Source organism: Amphiprion ocellaris, chromosome 1 (assembly GCF_022539595.1).
Source record: "Amphiprion ocellaris isolate individual 3 ecotype Okinawa chromosome 1, ASM2253959v1, whole genome shotgun sequence".
Taxonomy (NCBI): domain Eukaryota; kingdom Metazoa; phylum Chordata; class Actinopteri; family Pomacentridae; genus Amphiprion; species Amphiprion ocellaris.
Genome location: NC_072766.1, coordinates 3,324,591 through 3,344,642, shown reverse-complemented (window position 1 = coordinate 3,344,642; position 20,052 = coordinate 3,324,591). Strand labels below are relative to the sequence as shown.

Sequence of the window (20,052 nt, the reverse complement as noted above, 5' to 3'; positions counted from 1 at the left end):
CAGCTGTTTCCAGCTAGAATAGTCATTTACCACATTAACTATGTCTACACTTTGTCATTCCTTTAATGATATCTTTATTGAAGAAACTGCTTTTCTTTCAACAACAATGACATGCCTAAGTGACCTGAAACTTTTGAAAAGCAGTGTATGCACTGAGAATTTTTGATATTACAATAATCTATTAGGAACTGAATCTGTAATGTTGCTTATTTCACATTACAGTCTCTTTCTTATGTGCCCTTTAAGTTTCACATTAACTTACTAGTTGTTCGTGTGCTTCAAATCAACTTCTATTCAAGTCACATTCCTGTTGTTTTTTTCCCAGAAAGGACCAAAATTTCATGCATTCACATTTGTGAGCTATTGGCTCCAATTAAAAAGCCCTCTGCGGGACTCAGTGTTCCACCTGTCCTGCATTTATAATTTACTGCATGAGGAGAGGGAGTAGAAAAATAGAAGGGAATACTCACGGACAATGCACTGGTTTCCTCCAGTCAGAGTCTTCCAGCCAGGACAGCAGTAGGCGTTGTTCCTCGAGCCGCACACATTTGGTCTGTGGAAGACGCAGCATTGAAAAGGTCATAATTAGTGTCACATAGTTCACATCACTCTCATATCAAGTCTTTTTTATTTGTATATACACCAAATATTTTTCTTAGAGGGCTTTACACTCTGTACAGCAAACAGCACCCTGTTATCCTTCAACACTAATTTGCTCTCAGCTGATTACTGGTCTGCATGTTGTGGGAACAAATCTGCTGTTTCTTGATCCACTCTACAGAACACTTTATCAGCTGGAATATTGGCACTCGGATTCAATTATCAGCCTGGAAAATGATTGCATCCAATATGCAGCATATTTCAGTTAGTAGGTTAATTATTTGTTAACAATTGAGCCCCTATAAAGTAAATAAATATTTAGAAATTTGGCTCTGATGCAGCCACCTTTTCCTATCTGTTCAGTTGTGTCGAATAATGTCCCAGCAACAGCAATATGTGATTAGTTACATGTCATGCTTAATAACGAGCCAATCAACACTGAAGGATAAATGTCATAAAGTTCTACTTTAATGAAACAGAAGGACAACACAAACAGACACAAAGATTTACAACAATGCTTTGTGTTTTTTTAAAATTTTTTAAACCAAGATGCACATTTCTCCTGCAAATCTGTTCCAAATGTCAGTTACTGTTCTTCTGAATTAATAATAATTGGTATTGGATAGGCGTCGAATAAACCATATCGATCAAGTCCTACTTGGCATATGCAGTCAGGCACAGGATCAAAAACCTCTCAATTCCCTGTCAGGTGAAACCCTCCAATAAAAGCCATAAAACATCCTTCACATTTCTAGAAACATCTTGTGCAACAACATAAAGTATACATTGACTAAGCAAGAGGTTACCAAGCATTTTTTTCTTGTGACCATACCAAGTGACACAAAACCAGAGTGATTTTCCAGCATTGCTAGTCCTGAGTAGGTAAAACTGTAAAAAAAAAAAAAAAAAAAAAGCAAAACAAAGAAAAGCACATTGTATTTCACTAGACAAATTTGTGAAGTCATATTATATGGTAGTATTTACAAGTACTAAATGAACCCTCTGAGTCTTCTTGTGACCCAGTGTGGAGTCATGTTGGGAACCTCTCGACTTTCAACTTTGTCTTTTCTTCCAATTAAGCTTGATTAACCTCTGGCCTTGTGGGGTTTTTTTTGATTATCAGATCAATTGATGGACTTTAATGTCCCAGAGGGAGATTTTGAAGCTGTTCATGTTTCTTGCACTTTTTAGAAACATTAACACTGTCACATCTTTGCTAAAACTTGGAAGGTACAGTTATTATTACCAATAGGAAAGGTTTGTACTGTAGACTAACATCTGGCCAACTACTGGTGAAGCCTGCTAGAGGTCTACACACATACTTTTTGAGTTCTAAGTCAGTACAATTGTAAAATACCAATATATTTTACAAGAAAAATGTGTATCTAATGAACGCTTAGAGTCTTTGTTTGACCCAGTACGGAACCAGGTTGGGAAGGGATTTTGCTCCTGTCTGATGCAACCTGAAATACACTTCCCAATGGGGAAGAGAAGGAATGCACAATGATATCTGCACACCACCACCACATACAAGTACCAGACATCATGACATAGCTCAGAAGTTCCCAACACGGTTCCACACGGGTTCACAAGACATAAAGGGTTCATTAGATATTGTAGAGCTAAATAATAAGACTTTTTGGACATTTTTGTGTAAAAAAAAAAACTACAGTTCTTATAGTTTTTTTAAAATCTATTTAGAACACAAATACAAGGGACAACAACTCTGGTTTTGCTGTATGTGATGCAGTTACAACAAGAAATAGTTAGAGAACCTCATAGTAAATGACAAATGGGAACTTAAGTGGTGCCCAAGATATTTTTTGAAAATTGATGGGCATTTTTTTGCTTTTTTGTGGGGGCTGTTAAAACATAATATGTGGGATGGTTTGTGTGTTAATCCAACACACAGATCCTGGATTATGACTGAGCAATTTCTATAAAGACTTAAAATATTGGCATTGGCCCAAAATGAATATAAAACGGGATAGATGATGTCCATCGAGCTAAAAGTTTATAGTTTTGAGTGAAAATGTGACATGAAAAGCTACAATTAATCAATTAGTTAATAACTATTGAAATAAACACTGCCAGTTCTAATAAGCAAAAATCAGTTTCAGTAATTATTTAAGTAATGATATAAGTCAAAGTTTTATGATTGCAGGCTCTTAAATATAAATGTTTCTGGTTTCTTTCCTCCTCTGTGACAGTAAGCTGAATATCTTTGAGTTGTAGATATTCATCTTGGGTTTTGGGAAACGGTAATTGACATTTTTCACTATTTTTAGTATTTTCTGGACCAAATATTAAGAAAATAACCAAAAAATGAATCAACAATGGAAATAATTGTTAGTTGCAGCCCTAGATGAAGTAGTGTTTGATAAATAATTGTATGTTATCTGTATTTTGTCTGCACAGGCACAAATATGTGTTAACTCCACTGCAGATGAGACTGGATATTCTTTGAGATTAAATGGGTGCATGCATCGGGAATGAGTTCAAAATATCGGTATGTCAGATATTGGCCAAAAATCCACCATCAAGCATCTCTGCGAAAATCGCTTCCTGTGTATTTTAAGAAACCAGATGCACCTGTAGACAAAATAGCTCAACACCTGAGCCATCCTGCCACCTACAGGTCTGCAACAACACGTGAACTACCGACCAACCACCTACTCGGCATATGCTGACCCGGAGGTCAGCAGAAAAAGTCTACATTGCAAGAGAAAGCAGATCCACAGGGTGAATAATGAAGCCATTTGAAACAGTGGTAAGCCAGCGTGACACAGTGTGCAGCCCATATGCACTTCCTGCCTCTGAACCCAGATGTTCTGATAGATTAACTTAAAGTATGCCATATAAAAATGCCTGCGGAGAGAACGCTCATGGAGCTGTCTACTGTGTGACCTTCATCAGCTGTTTGCTGTCATCACTGGACACAGACGTTCTTTCTTTCCCTTATTGCTTTCCCTCTGTCTTCCTCTTGCTTTCTCTTATACACTCACACACACAAACACACACTCACACACAACCTCTCCAGCAGTGACCCACTGTGTACAGCTGCAGATGTGATTTATCCACAACTGGGGTGTGGTGTTTTTGGCTAGAGAGAGGATTAGGCTGTTAGTCTCTCTCTCTTTTTCTCTCTCTCTCTGCCACAGCCACACATGACCAATGGCCTTCTTTGTTTGGATGTAATTTATTATTGCAGTCAGCAGGAATGTGATATTCCTGCCAGCATTTAATTGCTAAACTTTACTCCAAAACTTCCCATCACAGACAATGTCACTCATGGGCCTTATTATGAGGAAAAAAAAAAACTTAAGTGTTTCCTGAAGCAGCAGCAGCACATTAAATGCCAGAAAACACCTGCTCCAAGCGCAAAAATAACACAGAAACGGATTTAAATCTAAAAAAATTGAGCTTTTCCAGGACACATTTACCCTCTCAGCACGTCCGTCCCTCCTCTCCTCTTGGCCCTGCTGGCTCTGGTGTCGGTCTGCTTGGTCACCACCTCGCTGTCCGCTGCGTCCAGCACCTCTGCAGCGTCTCCAAGCCCGGCGCACAGTGACAGCAAGGCCACCAGAGCCACGGCCAGCTGCGGCAGCCGTCCTCCACGCTGACTGTCCGGCATATCCACTCTCACAGCTCCAGTGCTCGGTGGAATAATGATAATAATACTAATAAAAACTCCTCAACTAGTTTCCCAGCCCTGGTCGACCTCTGCAGCCTGGAGTCAAAGCTGCAACACAGTCAGAATAATCAGAAAAATAGGAAACACTTGGAAAAGACGCACAGGAAAAAAGTGCAAGAAATGCCGCGCGCAAAATATAAACAAGCCTGCAGCTCTCACTTGTGATATGTTTGCTGCTTCCTCTTATTAACTCTGAATAATCAGTCTCAAAAGGCATGCAAGACTGGAAGTAGTAATAATGTGCAGCTTTACCTTGTCTCCCGGAGAGGAGATTCGCCCGGGACCCGAAAGACTACTGCCTCAGTCTGAACTTGCAGGTACTGCTGAATAAGAAGAAAAACTGCGGAGGAGAAGGGAAAAAGTCACAGAAAACCTTTTTTTTCCGCTGAGCTGCTATAAATAGATGCGCATTGTAAGTCTTGGAGTCTCGGTCATCCAGTTGTGTGTTGATTGTGCACAGAGAAGAAGTTGATGCATTCCAGAGGATGAGAATGGAGCAAAACTCACTGCGTCTCTGCTGCACAACAGAGCTCTTCCCTCATCTCCTGCTCAGCTCAACTTTCCCCAAAACTTTTTTTTCTCCTCTTCTCCCTTTCGATCCCTGCTCTCGCGATACAAAAGCTTGAGCTCAAAAATGCACTTAAAAGCTCTGGACCTTCTAACTGGTACAACAACGTTCTGATCAACCTAGAAAAGCTTTGGAAGGAGGAGACACCCATGAATCTGTTTCAAAGTTTGATTTATTATGGGTTTTTGCATCTTTAAAAATGCATGCACCTGTTGTAAAGTGTAGTTAAAAAAATACAACAGAACATTTTTGTAAAGGTTTAATGTCTCATGGAATTCATCTTGATTTACTACTTATCGGTAACAAAGTTTAGAAAAATCCTTTAGGCGTGGTTCAGTTAAAAAGAACATAGGTTTCTTCCTCTAAAACTAAATAAATCAAATTCATTAACATACCACATTTTAAAGTAACATATGTTGTAAGACAGGCAACCACATTTTTAAAAAAATAAGACAACTGTATACAATCTTGTAAAATTATTTCTAAAACAAAAACTAAACATAAAATATTATAAAAGACAAACCAAGACAACAACTTGTAACATCGAATTCTAAAAAATATAAACCACTGAAATATTAAGACTACCAGGAGCAACCAGAAGTCATTAAAACACATCTATCAAGAGTTTTCTGAAAAGTGGCAATTTAGGTGGAACATTTGATTAAAACTGAGATCTTAAGAGCTTCAGTGAAAGGCAGCTCAGCTATTTTTGTTTCTTTAAGACATGTCACCTCTTGTCAAAGATTTCTTCAGTTCAAACAGCTGATGTGGAGCATAAGAAATGGATTGTCACCTGCAAATAACATGGCTAAGGATCATTAGCAAAACAAGACTTGCATGCCTAAAGGTGCAAAGGTTTGCAAAACTGCCAAGATGTGAAAACCTCTGGGAAAAGATCTAAAGATTGCATTATAAGTACCTGATAAGAGGCATCATAGACTCCCTCTAGTGTTAATAGATGGGTGTTTCAGTTCAACATAAATGACTTTCTTCACTCATCTCTCAAACCATGTCTTCTCTAAGTTGGTTGAAGTGCAGTTCTTGGTCTATAAATCATTATTACAACTTACACAATTTACAAAACACCCTCCACTGGAAATTAAGTTTTACCTTGGCATGCCCTTTTGGTGTTTTTTTATATGCTGGAAAATATAATGTGCAAAATAAGCAGTCACCACCATGGCTGAGCATTCCCACCTTGCAACTGCTCTGTAGGGATGACAGTCTGAAAAACAGATGTAGACATGCAGGGTTTCACATGTAACAAACCCAAAGAACCAATCGTGTCAGTTTGCAGGGTGGGACTTTCTGTGTCATTTTTCAGAATCGGTTTCCAGGTCAAACAAGTACAGCTGAAAGTCAATAGGACACATTTAGATGTGTAACAGTAGTTTTACAGTGTCTGAGCACAGTTATAGGTGATCTGGTGTGCTTGAGCTGCCATGAATGGGAAGGGTTGGGACTAAAGAGAGGTAGGAACTTCATAGAGCAGCACATTCTATAAAGGAAGAAATTCTGTACAACTGCATCCAGAGATGTCCCAAACAAGTTTTTGCTCTGATTCGATTTGCTACCCAACGCCATTTTCCTAGACAATACACACTTCAAGTATTGTAAATTAGATGTAGTTCCTGGTTGCTCCACAAATGATACGACTGAGCAGCCTTAGCGGAGTATTGCTCTCTGACTGCTTTTCTTGTTTAATACTGTAGTGACCAAAAAAAAGGACACACAGAGGAGGGAGCTGGGTGGAGTTGTATTAGAATTTAGCAAACCCAAAGCTGTCATCAAAGGATTCTCATCCCAGGAACTATTCTATTAAATCTGGACTACCACCTTAGTCACACACCGGTCACACAAGTTTGTTAATAGAGAGAAGACAGAGACATGGTTCAGATCAGAAGAAATTACATTTATTGGATAACTGATTGAATAATCGGTTAAATGCTGGATGTTCCTGTAGCGAGGGTATCCTGAAACAAATACAAAATTTAAAAAAAAAACTATGAAAATGAACAAACATTACATTAATTTAATTCTTCTTAACAGTGAAATTATTCTTAAAAGATGCACTTCCAGCACAATAAATTTAGCACAGGGAGAGGAAAGTGGGCAGAAGCCAGCAGGGGAGGAGGTAGTCAATTACTTAACAGTGTTCCAGAACTGCCACAAATCACCAATACAAACTGGTCTAAGATAAGCTGCCCCAGTGCTCTTACCACCACATTAGAGTGCCAAACCTCCACCACCAGCCAGCAACCAGCTCCACTAAAGACAACCAGTGCCAATGAAGCCACTGGCTCAATCTAAAATCCAGAACAAAGGCTAACACAGCAAAGCTAAGACAAACAAAGGAAAAACAGCAGTCAATAAAAACCTACAGTACAACAAAAACACATTAACAGATTTAAAACGTAATAACAGATCAACTTTAACCATCACAGCCTTGTTAACGGCTGCCCAAAATAAGCCTTACCTTGGGGATCAGCAGCATCCATATTATGAGACGGAAGACAAACTTCCGCCAAACAGACACCAAAATGAGACAAACCGGGTCAGACTGTCAAACAAATGCAGTTTAATCATCATGTGCATATGAAAGAATACACCTTGTGACGCACAGAGGAGCCCACATGGCAACAAGGAAGCAGAAACTAAAGGCAGCCATGATGCCACAGGAGCTTTAAATACACACTGAGGCGTGTCCATGGGCGGAGTCAACCTAACTGGTGGTGTGTTCAAGAGCTGTCAGGAAATACAAAATCTGCCTGAACAACTGTTCCCACTATAGTAGTAAAGGAGCACTATGACAAAGTCTTTCCTGCAACTTCATGCTTTCCAGTCAGGGCACAGTGACAAATAGGACAGTGCTCTTATAAAACGGCAATTATTTTGGATTTTTTCAGTTATCTGTGGGAGAACAAATAACCAGGCTTCATTTTCTAAACTAAAATGCAGTAATTGGTGCTAAACTCAATCTCAAGGCCAGACTTGGGACATCCCCAGTTATAGTTAAGCCATTGTAAAGCAGGAAGGGATTTTTTTTCTTCAAGACAAACTCTAAGTATGCAACTACAGAGGTGAGCTTTTAAGGGTTTAATCAATGACCAGAGAGGTCCCATATTGTAGGAAGTGGTACCTAAATGTGGAATTTCCAGGCATTCTTCAGTGTTTTCCAGTCATTTACTTCTAAATAGACACACTTTAGTTCACAATATCCCAATTTTTTATCCCAGAGAACCCAAAATGAAACCAGCTTTATTTCTCCGGATGTAGCATATGTCCTGTGAATATTTACCCTGTGCATACTGTATGATTTGAGGAATTTTGTCCAGTGCAGCGATAGTTTTCACACTCACTGCTTCACGTCTGCAGCCACACCCAGCAAATATAGATTCAGCCCAGCTTCTTCTCTCACGTTTGCCATCACTGTAAAACCAAGACAAGCCTCTTGACGCTAAATATTTTGGCTTTTTTTCCTTCCCTCTTCCCAGTCTGCAGTCTCCTCTCACACACATCCCAACCTGCTGCAGTTATTCATCAGATTAAGTGCTGATTTTGCATGTTGGGTTTAATAGTTTTGACGAAGATGAAGGTTATATGAAACATAATCACTGCAAAATTTCGGCAAAACAAGGGTGAGACTAATTATTAAATTGTAAATTGCAAACTTCAGCCTATTTTTTCACCTCTTTTGTAGAAAATGAAAAGGGTGCCTTGCCTTGGCTGCTCTAACAGGCGCCTGACTTTCTGTATTATTTCATCAGGGATAATATATATATACACACCATTAACTCGACTTCCCCAATTTTTCCTTTCCATCCTCTGACACTCAGGTTGAGGCACGCATCTCCACTAGCCTCGCTGACGTCTCCATTTGGATGTCTGCCCACCTCCTCAGACTTAGTTTCAACAACGCTGCACAGCTTCTTCCTCGTTGGCTTTACCCTGGAAAGTCCTGCCCTCTCCAAGGCCTCTCCATCACTGCTGACACAGCCACGTTTACGCCTGAACAAACTGCCAAGAATCTCTGTCCGCCTGGAGACAACCGACTGTCAGGCAGCAACCACCGTGCAATCCTGCAGGTTTCCTCTTCTTTCCGAACAGTGTCTTCACAGAGCATCTTTAATTTTACTTTAGTCAGGTCCTATTTGGGATTCTTCCCTAAATACGCCCCGTGAACCCTCAAGTGCACCAAAACATTTGAGGCTGCCCTGATCTTCAGTTTCATGAGTTTTACCATTTCACTCCCTTTGTAAACTCCAATTTCCTGCCTGCCAGTGACCTTTTGTATACATTTTAAAATGCTGATGCTTTAGTTTGGGCTTTATAGAGACCTGCTTTCATACCTTTAAAACATTGTTCGGACTTTTTTTTTTTGTGCTGGCCCTCACTCACTCTGCAACTCAACTTCCTGCTGGCTGCATGATCAGGGAAAAAACTTGTACGTTTTATCTAGCAAACCAGAGACTAAGTGTAAAAAGGTGTTTAAATGTTGAAAATTAGCAGGTGCACAGCTACATGCAGGGGTCAGAATCAGATCAAACTAAACAAGGCAATAGAGTGAGCTTCAGCAAACAAGTAACTAAGCAAACCAAGCTAATAACAGAAACTGAACACCGAAAACCAAGATGTGAAACTCAAAAGGGAGACATAGGAAACACACAAAATACATGGAACTAAGACACGAGACATAACCAGCTGAACTGCAAATAAAGGCTAAAGCTGAACAAAACTAAGCATAGCAAGGCTACAGCAATTACACTAAACAGAAACACAAGAATAGACGGAATTAGGAATGAAAGATCGACAAATTCAACACTAAAGACTAAGAAAACATAACTGGGAGATCAGAGCTGGAAAGGAGGCAAGCAGGAGTCCATGAGGATCAGGATCAGAGTGTTGCAGTGTGGTGGCAGAAACAAGTAGCACAGTCCGATGTATTTTCCAGGCAGAAGATGGAGGTAAAGGCAATTAAACCAGCCAAGGCATGAGTTGAGTTAGACAATCTGGCAGAGAGGGAGGTCTGAGCCAGAGTTTTATTGAGAGGAGTGTTGATTGGTGGCAGGTGAGGCAGCCTCTGCTCAGGTGTTTGCATTTGCTGCTGATTAGAGCAGATACTGGAGGGATCCGGACATAAGGATGGAGCTAGTCTAGATTTTTCTCTGCTGATGACACAGGACTTTACTGATCAGACCTAAATGTTTATGTTCTGTCACGTTATTGATTCAATACTCTCTCCTGATTCAAGGTAACAGTTTGATCACCTTATTGTTTGTGTAAAAATAGCAAAATGCATGTTTCATTGTGTATACACTTTAAAGGACAAAAAAAATGCAGTAATAATTTGACAATATTGTGAATGAAGACACGTTTTATTAACATTTCTGTTATGAAAACTGTAATTGTACAAGATAGCTCTTATTTAACAAAGATATATAAAATTACTGTACAAATACTTCTTGTTTTGTTAATTGCCATTAAATGTATTTAATTTTTAAAATACATTTATTGCATTAAACTTGAATATAACAGTTTCATCTATTTAACAAAAAAGGAACATTTCTGAAATTATGATAAATGTGTAAATGTATCTTAACAGTCTTCAAACATTTAAAAAAAAAAAGCATTTTATCAAAAATTTAAATGCAGTTATTTCCAGTTAAGGATTTCTAATTTAAGTTTCCATTAAATGTGTCAATTTCTTTCAGTCTGTTTATAATTTTGGTATGTTTATGTATTCAAAAGTATGGGAAAAAATTGTAAAACTACAATTTCTTTTTACAGTGTACAATATTTCATTTACTGCCATGGCACAAAGTTTAAAAATATCGTGACCGAGCATCACCTGTGTTACTGAAACTATGCCGAGCAAATGTCAGACAAGATTCTTTCAAGATTTGTTCATTCTAAACTGGATTAACCAAAAAGCAGTTAATCCATACAGCTATTTAGATTGTTGACATGATTTTTAGTCAATAAATCTCATGGTTACAGTCAGATCATTTCCACACCTCCCTTTTCTACTCAATATTTCCTTCTATCTGCTCTTTTCTCAGTCACAGTTCTTGTAAAAACTCATCTAATATCTTGTGCTCGCTTCCATTATTATTATCATGTCACTTAAACATTATTTTGACTGCTCCATAATAATGGAAGCAATACAGTAACTGAAGTACTGGTGAGTATGTTTGGTAAACGTGAGCACAAGTGAGAACTTAATATTACGCTTGTTGTAAGATAAGAGCAGAGGAGTTACTGTACAGAGAATGTATGTAGAGAAGTGAGGGATGTTGGCAGAAAAGACAAAGGTCTGGAGGATAAAAGGTCTGGAGCAGAGGAATGAGAGAGTGTGGGGGAGAGGCAGAGAGGGCAGCAGTGGCCACCGTTGATCGGAGTGGTTGTTTTGACAGTAAGACGGCCTCTCCCTGGTCCACTCGGAGCCTCAGTTCTCTCTCTAAGCATAGCTGAGATCAACCTCTGCAGCAGAAGCGTGACCTGGGCGGGAGCTGAGATGAGGGTGAAATGCTGAGTGCTATAATGCAAAGTGGTTTGGGGTGCGTTGAAGGGAGTCAGAGGCAGCTCACATGGATTTGGGAAGAAGAAACTCTCTACACTGGGTATCGGCAGGCTTCTGTTGCAGTCTTCTGTCAGCTGTAGAGTAACCATTACAATCTAACCTCTAGGGTCAGCTGGATGCAACATAATTCACCAGATGTTATTAATTCGGGAAAAGCAATTTATTGCTCAGTGGTAAATTCAACGTAAAAGTGATCAAACAAAGCAAAACAAGACTGGTGAGCATTGCCAGACCAAAGAACAAAATAAAACCAACACAAACAAAACAACTAAACTCCCCAGCCAAACTTAAACAGAGTAGCAACACCCACCACAAGTAACAGAAACTAATAAACGAGTGAATAGTGCACAGAACTGACTTAACAAAACCGGTGCGTCTAAACACAGATATTTAACACGCAATACACGAAGATTCAAGTGATAAAATAGCCTCCTCCCGAAGCCGGTGGACTGCTAACAGACTGGAGGTTCCACAGCGAATTAGCAGCCACCAACAGAAGCTCTAAATGTCCGTCGTCACCCTTCAGTGGCTATGCAACCAACAGACCAAATCAGAATACAAACAAGTCACAAAGAGATACCAGGGTAAACTGGTTACATTAAAACCAGCCATCAAGACTGACAGTTTGGTTGCAGATCTGTACTGTCCAGGTGTGGTAATGGCTGCGCCCGGTTGGCTGAAGGTGGAAGGGAACTGGGTGGTGGTACAATCAGACAGGTCGGGAGGCGGGGAGAACAAGGCTGGAGTACAGGTCATCTACTCTGGAGTCATCAGTTGAGATGGCTGGCAGCTAGGTTCTGGAGAGGCTCTGAAACTAGCCACAGCTGGACCCACACAAGACATCTCCCCACACAAAGGTCCAAAAGGAATCCATCCCAGAAACAAGATGACACACAATTACCTGTGGCCATAACAGTAACTAAAAGTACCTTTACCTAAAGTACACAAAGGAGTAATTCATTCACCTTCTGATGAGAGATAGATGAAAATGTACTACTCGTGTCTATATGTGAAGCTGCAACTAGCAGTAGATACCGAAGTTGACTAAAATAACATGAACATCTTAAGATTCAATGCAATAAAGCAACACAGAAAACAAAAACAATGTTGAATCGACATCAGTGATTACAGCTGCATCAATGATTGCAATAAAACATCCTAAACTAGAAAAACAAACATTTATTGAACAGTATTTATACATAATACATCTTGTAGGGGGGTTACCTCATCAGTAAAGTTAATACTTTTGGGATATTTTGGAAAACTTTGAAGAGGAAGTGGATACCATACTTACATCTGTCTGGTAAATATGAACCCAGCAGCCAGGAGACAGTTTGCTCATTCAGTCCTTGCAAAAACCAACATGTAAAACATCATGTTGTGGTTGTGCAGGTTTTTGTACAGATTAAACAAGCAAGATAGAGAATGAGGGGCAGCACAGTAGTGCAGTGGTTAGCAGGAGAGCTCCAGGACTGTGGCCTTTCTGTATGGAGTCCTAAAGTTTTCCTGTGCATGCCAGCTTCCTTCCACAGTCCAGAGATTGGACTAAACTGGCTTCAGACGTGAGTGTCACTGTGCATGTTAGTCATGGTGTATCCTGCCTCTTGTTCTGTCGGTTCCATCCCTTTACGATCCTCCACAGGACAGGTATGGATGGATGTAGAAGTAGCTAATGGACAGAAGGATGGATGAATATAAAACGTTAATGACTTTTTTTAAAGCTCATCTCCAGTGAAAATAAATACTTTCTTTCCATGTTAGCACATCCATGTCGTGGTTCTTGAGCAAAATAAGCAGTCAACACCATGATTGAACATTTCCTTTTTGAACCTACGGAGTACCAGTGACAGTCTCGAAAACCATGGATTCAGAGATTTAATTCACAACAAACATAAGGAATCAGTCTGAAAACTGTTGGATTGCTCCCTCTGGGTTGATGGTGAGTCGATGCCCCAAGTGAAGGGAAAATGGAAATGGATTGGTACAGCGTTCGCAGTAATCCGAGCATTGTATTGGACTGTCGCAATGATGAATGAGCAAAGCAAGAAGATAAAGCTCTCAATTTATCAGTCAATCTATATTCCAGTCCTCAACTACACTGATGAGCTCTGGATGGTGACTGTAGAGATATAGGGTGATGAGGTCAATGTAGAGTTGCTATGTTGATAGGAACCAGCTGAGGTGGTTCAGGCATCTGATTAGGATGCAGCTTAGTAGTCAGGGTAGAACCAGGAACTCAGTGGAGGGGTTAAATATCTTATCTGGCCTGGTAACACTTTGGGATTCTCCTGGAGAAAAAGGAAAACAATGCTGCGCAAGGCAGGTTGTCAATCTTCTCGGTGGGGGGAGGAGGGAAAAGCCGGGGGGGGGGGGGGGGGCGATCAGCGACTCTATGTGTGTAGTAATATACTTATGCACTCTGTGTGTAGTAATGTACACTCTGTGTGTGTAGTAATATACTTGTGCACTTTGTGTGTCTAGTAATAGGCACTCTATATGTGTAGTAATGTACACTCTGTGTAGTAATGTACACTCTGTGTGTACAGTAATGTACACTCTGTGTGTACAGTAATGTGCACTCTGTGTGTGTAGTAATGTACACTCTGTGTGTACAGTAATGTGCACTCTGTGTGTACAGTAATGTGCACTCTGTGTGTGTAGTAATGTACACTCTGTGTGTACAGTAATGTGCACTCTGTGTGTGTAGTAATGTACACTCTGTGTGTGTACTAGGATACATGTACTCTGATTTACTTCTATAACTCTACTAACAGACTGTTTCCCTCCAGGAAGCTGTGGAGCATCAGAACCAGAACCAGAACCTCTAGATTCCATGTGCATCTCAGTGAACATCAGCTTGTAATAGAACTCTTATTCCATGTCAGGAATTTAACTTTTACATTTATACAGTCTGACTGATGTCATCATCTTCTCCTCAGTTATAATACTTATTTATCATTTGCTTTCACGACTAATAATACTGCTACCAGTACTATTAATCACTACAACTAATACTACTACCAGTACTAATAATACTACTTTACATGTACCACTCCTCCCTCAGTAAGCCACTTTACACACACACTGTAAATGCTGCTGTTTATGTGTTCTTATATTGGTGTTATTTTTATTGTTCCTGTTTTTTTCTTTACTAATTTTAGTTCTTTGCTTCTTTCCCTGATTGCTGCACTCAGAGCAGAGACTCACCAGAGTCACATTTCTCATTTATGTGTAAAAAGTGGGCCAATAAAGCTGATTCTGATTGTGATTTGATTCATTTCTTTCTTCTATTGGTGTATTTCATGCTGTGTTTTAGACTTATTCCTGCTGGAACCACAACTAGGACCTGTCCATCATGTTCTACACCGACCTTCAGACCTCATGTTCCAGCTGATAGATCCTGATGATCAGGTTGACCTCTGACCTCTGTGTTAATGTGTTTTACTGAGCTGCTGAGGTTCAGACGTCCTCAGAGTGATGCAGATAAACCAACAGGAACACTGAAGATGCAGTTTTCTTTTGGATGCATCAGTGATTTCTGGATGTTCTGACGGTTTGGGAACCCAGCAGAACATCTGCTTTAAGTGCTTCATAATAAATACACATAAAATCAGTCACAATAATAAAGTGCAGCATATTTTTTACACCGGCAGGTTAATTAAAGCAGAAGAAGGCAGATGTATTGATCAGTGATCAGGTTTTTAACTGCACATGAACTGATCCTGATCAGAAAGTCTCCAATTATTAATATTAATAATAATATTAGTGTCATGTGGTGCATTAACATGTAAATAGAAGCTAAATTAAAGCGTTTAACAGCTTTAATGCATCTGGTTTAAACAACACAGTGTGTATGTATATTATTATACGTTGGTACATGAATAAAACTGTAATCAATATTAATTTAATAACTCCACTGTTATTCGCGACATTATTTGACATCTTTACACAACTAATTCACCACAGCGGATTAAAAACACACAACAGTAAAGTCAGCCTGACTGTTGTCTGTCAGAAACTTTAATTCCGCGCAGTTATTTCCCTAAAATGAGAGAAATAAATGCGTTTAAACACTTAGAGCGGCGTCAGCGGGCCGATTTGAACTGCCGCAATGGTGCTTGGGAAGTCCTGCGGTCACGTGACCTAATTGGAACAAGCGGGCTATCCGATTGGGCGCCAAAAACTCGACAGCAGAGATTGGAACGAGCGAGCGATGTGATTGGCCGAGCGAAAACAGCAGTAAGCGGGTCGAACTCAGCACCATGAGAGAAGAGAGGGTGCCCGGGAGTACAAGAGGAAATTGGAACAATTGGAACAGAGAAGATTGGGAATTCATGGAGTCTGTCATCATCACGACGTTAGATAAAAGAGCTCAAAGCATATTCACATTTTTTGTATCTTGCCGTAAATTTGATGTCTCTAAATCTAAACAGTCATTACTTACACACTGCCACATGAGTACCAGCCTTGGATTTGACTCATTTCCTCCAGAGATGACGTTAAACAACTGTGATCACACACTGAGTAGTTTTCCCCAGAACTATAAACCAGATTGTCATGTGCAATTAGTGCACTTCAGTAATAAGCAAATAATTTGAGGATGACAATACAGAGGTTACAAAACATAAGTCCACAGATACACACATACTCAAATAATATACTTTACAAAACTAATTTTGTAAAAATAACTGAAAATCCAGCAGCAAAGGGTGCCAGAAAAAATAAGTGAAAAAACAACATACTACTATAACCACTGTTCCCTCTAAGCTGCGCGCGTGCGCAATTGCGCACTGCTAACACGGTCTCAGCGCACAGAAAAACTGCTGCGCACAGAAAAAAAAATCCAACCAAAATTGTAAATAAAATAAACACGTAACAATTCATTCTGTGCTATTTTTCAATGTGAGTCAGTGAGTGACCGGTGACTGGCTGCTGCAGCCAATGATGCGATTCACATACGTATTTACCATAGACTGTATATAATGGTATTTACGCAGCTAATCTACGTCAGACGTCCTTATGTGCAGCCATCGTTGTTCTCATAGATATGAATGAGTAGATAGGACACGCCCCTTTGAGCTGCGTGCTACAGCGAGGCTAAGCTAGTGGGGGAAAAGTTTCAGTGCATTCTGTTGATGTAGACGGCGTGAAAACGGAAACAAGTATGCCGGCTCACTGTGCTGCATACAGTTAGACACTACGTCGTACGATTGAGACAAGGAAACTTGGAATGACTTTTCATAGGTAAGAATAGTTTTTGGCTCTTTTTTCATTATTAAATCTTGTTGAGAGCTTCCAGTCTATGAGAGCTAACTAGTTAGCCACGAGCAAAACGCTAAGGCGAGCTAGCAGCTTGACAAGCAAATACCAGACGATTAATAGTAGCTGTAGTATAGTTGTACAAGCAGTAGTAGTAATACTAAATGTACAAGCAGCAGTAGTAGTATAAACAGCTGTTAGAGTCGTAGAAGTAGTATCAGCATTTGTAATAGTATTACAAGTTGTAGTAGCAGTGCCAGTATCAGCAACAGTTAATGTACTAGCAATACTACTAGTAGTAGTCATATTGCTATTACTACCACCAATACTACCAATAGTAGTTATAAAGCCCAACTCATGTATATCCAGATTACCATCTATGTTCTTCCTCCAAACCCATTTTATGATTGGGATTACAGGCAGTTCTTTAGGACTGCTCTCAAATAATTGAAAGGTTACTAAACAAGATTATACTTATCAAATTAAATAGCTCTGGTCTCCAGTATATTGGCGAATTCGGTTCTTTGTACTTAATTTATTAGCATGATTTCTTTTTAATATGTTGTGTACAGACTTAATTACTTCTCTGTCTGCTTTTCTTACTCCATGTAGGTTTCCCAGAGACTATGGGTTGAGGAGGAATTGGAAGTTTGTCGGCTTATACCTAGTGTCATTCCATCAGTGTTAAACTTCCCGGCTCATCTTGGAAGAGTACGTGCCAGAAAGACCACGACCAATCAGCCTTGAGATCTTAGGCAGCGTCTCCCTGAGGTGGGTGTCAACGGTGTTCACAGTCAGATCTGTGGTAATCCTGTCAAAAAACAAAACAGAAAAAAATCTAGATTATAAATCAACATGTAACCAAAGCACTCTGTGTATAACGCCATAGTATAGGATGTAGTTCAGAAAATGTCAAAGTATAGTATGCTTTACTCAAGAATAACATAGTATGGCCTGTAGTTCATAGTACAGCATGTTGGCAAGAAAAAAAAAAACATAGATTATTATGTGGTTCAAAAAGTGCAAAATGATAGGATGTTGCCTAAAATTGTCATGTATGATATGTGGTTCAAAAAATGTCATAGTGCAGTATATTGTCAAAATAGTATGTAATTCAAGAAAACATCAGAGTATAATATGTCATCTAAAAAATGTTAAAATGTCGAAAAAATTATATGTTGCTAAAAAAAACCCAAAAAAAGTCACAGTAATATGTCAGTTAAAAAAGCCTATAGTATAGTGTGTCGCCCAACAAACATCACAGTATAGCATGTCGCTCTAAAAATGTCACAGTATAGCCTTTAGTCCACAGCTGTCAGTACGTGAGGAGCAATGCAAAAACAGTCCAAACGCTGGTTTCCAGAGGGTTAGATGAGAATTTATTCGAAAGAGTAAGTTTACAACAACACAACATGTGAGGGGGTTTAAAAACAAATGGGTGTTAGTAAAATAAAAATAAATAAACAGAACTAAAAGTGAACTTCACGTTGACATTGATGGGCATTCCAACCAGGAACAAAGTAAAAGATAATCAATAGGAAAAAAAAACTCTTCCTGTTCACCTCTTAAAACCCAAAAACACACCACAGTAGCACCCTAAACTAAAACTACCAATGGGTTCCCTGTTTTCCTTTCTGAACAATTCAAAGGTCCCTCTCTATCTCCCCACACATCCACCAACCACTGGAACACATCTCCAAAGTTCTGCCGGGCCAGCTCAGCTTCCCCTCAGAAGAAGTGCTGCCACCTGCCAGATGAAGGAGCCTTTTGAGAGGCAGCTGGTATCGTGATTGGACTGTACTTTGGTCTGTTCCAATCCAGCTTCAGCTCCAGAGACGGCAGGCGGGACAAGTCAACGGAGGCCGGGTGGACGAAGGCATGCAGCTGAGTACAATCCAGAAAACAACAGAGGAGGAGTGCAGGGCCAGAACAAGCAGAGTAGCATCATATGTCTCTTAGAAAACATCATAGTATAGCCTTTGGTATGAAAAAACACCATCATATACATCGTATATTGTACAAATAACAAGTCAAAGAGACATACATTGTAGAATTGTAGTAATTGTGGGCTGACTGATTTACTGATTATCAGTATTTTATTTTTTACTGATTTACGGTAATAAATACATTTAAAAATGGTGCTACTTTGGCTCTGAACCTTAATCTACCTGTGGTCGCTCTGTCTTCTGGAGTGATTTGATTGGTTATACGTAACGAATAAAACTCCTTTAACTTAACATCTGTAAACAAAAAAAAAACGTATCAACAAAGTTTTCTGTTAGTTTGTGTTCTTCGAAGTTTAACTCAAGATTTTAAATACTTTCATTTACTGCAAATGAATATCTACTCCAAATGTCTCACTAATAATCATTATCAGCCTTAAAAACCCACAAAACACCCCTCTATACTCGACCACACTTAGTACAGTCCGGTTCCCCCTTCTATAAATCTGCTTGGAATCATCCACTTCCTGTTTGTCAAAGTGGCCTTCTACCTGGACAGGTTTTGTTGGAGCTCATGCAACAAACATTTTGGGTAACTGCACTTTAATATGGATGGATAACACTGAATTAGAGTCTGTTTTAATGAGACTGAGTTAAGATGTGTAGCTCTGTCAATAAATAGGAAATTATTTCTCAGAATTCACAGAGGAAAGTCTGAAATGTTTGCTAGGTTAGCGTCCCACATGTTCTTTGGCTCAGCTAAAGCTAACTCTCTCCAATTTCTGGATCTCTTGAGTTGCTTGATGTTAAAATATCTTGCTAGAGGTGCTGAAGCTCAGAAAGTCTGAGATGTTTGTTCAAAATAAGCTCATTCTCAAGTCTTATCTAAACTGTCCTCTTTTGTTTTAACTTTCCCTAAACTTAAGAGTTAATGACAGAGCAGCACATCCAGACTCAGTCTCATTTATGTAGAGATTAAACTTCAGTGTCATTCATTGATGTTAAAGTGCAGTTTTTCAAATGTTTGTTGCACATGCTCCCGACCAAACCAGTCCAGGTGGAAGACGATGTGAAGAGAAAGCTCCAGAGGATGAATATCACACATTTACGTTGGAAATAAATGTCCTTTAATTAGACATTGTCATGCAAAAGTTGGATTTCCCTTTAATGATGTTCAAATCTTTGTTGAGTGTTCTGTTGATGTTGGTTTCTAAATGTTTTTTGACACTCGGCCCCAAAAATTAAAACCTTCTACGGCTCACAAGCTGCAACAATTCACACATTATCAACTATCTTTCTGACTAAACTGAGATAAAAAGTGAAAAACTGCCTGATTCCTGCATCATGAATATAAATCTTTTTGGTTTTTATGACAGTAAACTGAATATATTTGGGCTTGACATTTTAT

At 39.4% G+C, this 20,052-nt stretch overlaps 1 protein-coding gene and 1 long non-coding RNA gene across 4 annotated transcripts in view; one reads left to right on the top strand and one right to left on the bottom strand.

Annotated features, from left to right (window-relative positions):
* fbn1 (fibrillin 1) overlaps window positions 1-4,855 on the bottom strand; it is a 77,196-nt gene extending 72,341 nt beyond the window's left edge. For 2 of the 3 annotated variants that reach the window (XM_055011265.1, XM_055011270.1), the window contains exons 1-3: window positions 4,547-4,846; window positions 4,044-4,342; window positions 471-553 (exon numbers count right to left, since the gene is read on the bottom strand). In XM_055011265.1, the coding sequence (XP_054867240.1) occupies window positions 471-553; window positions 4,044-4,234 (274 nt within the window). In that variant the 5' untranslated portion in view covers window positions 4,235-4,342; window positions 4,547-4,846. Of the gene's footprint in view, window positions 1-470; window positions 554-4,043; window positions 4,343-4,546 lie in introns of all 3 variants that reach the window. The other variant, XM_023265944.3, reaches the window with a different exon arrangement.
* A 12,320-nt stretch (window positions 4,856-17,175) lies between these two features.
* Window positions 17,176-18,840, top strand: LOC129349512 (uncharacterized). Its single transcript, XR_008602546.1, has 2 exons — window positions 17,176-17,472; window positions 18,351-18,840. It is a non-coding gene; the product is annotated as an uncharacterized LOC129349512 (long non-coding RNA).
* The last annotated feature ends 1,212 nt before the right edge of the window (window positions 18,841-20,052 follow it).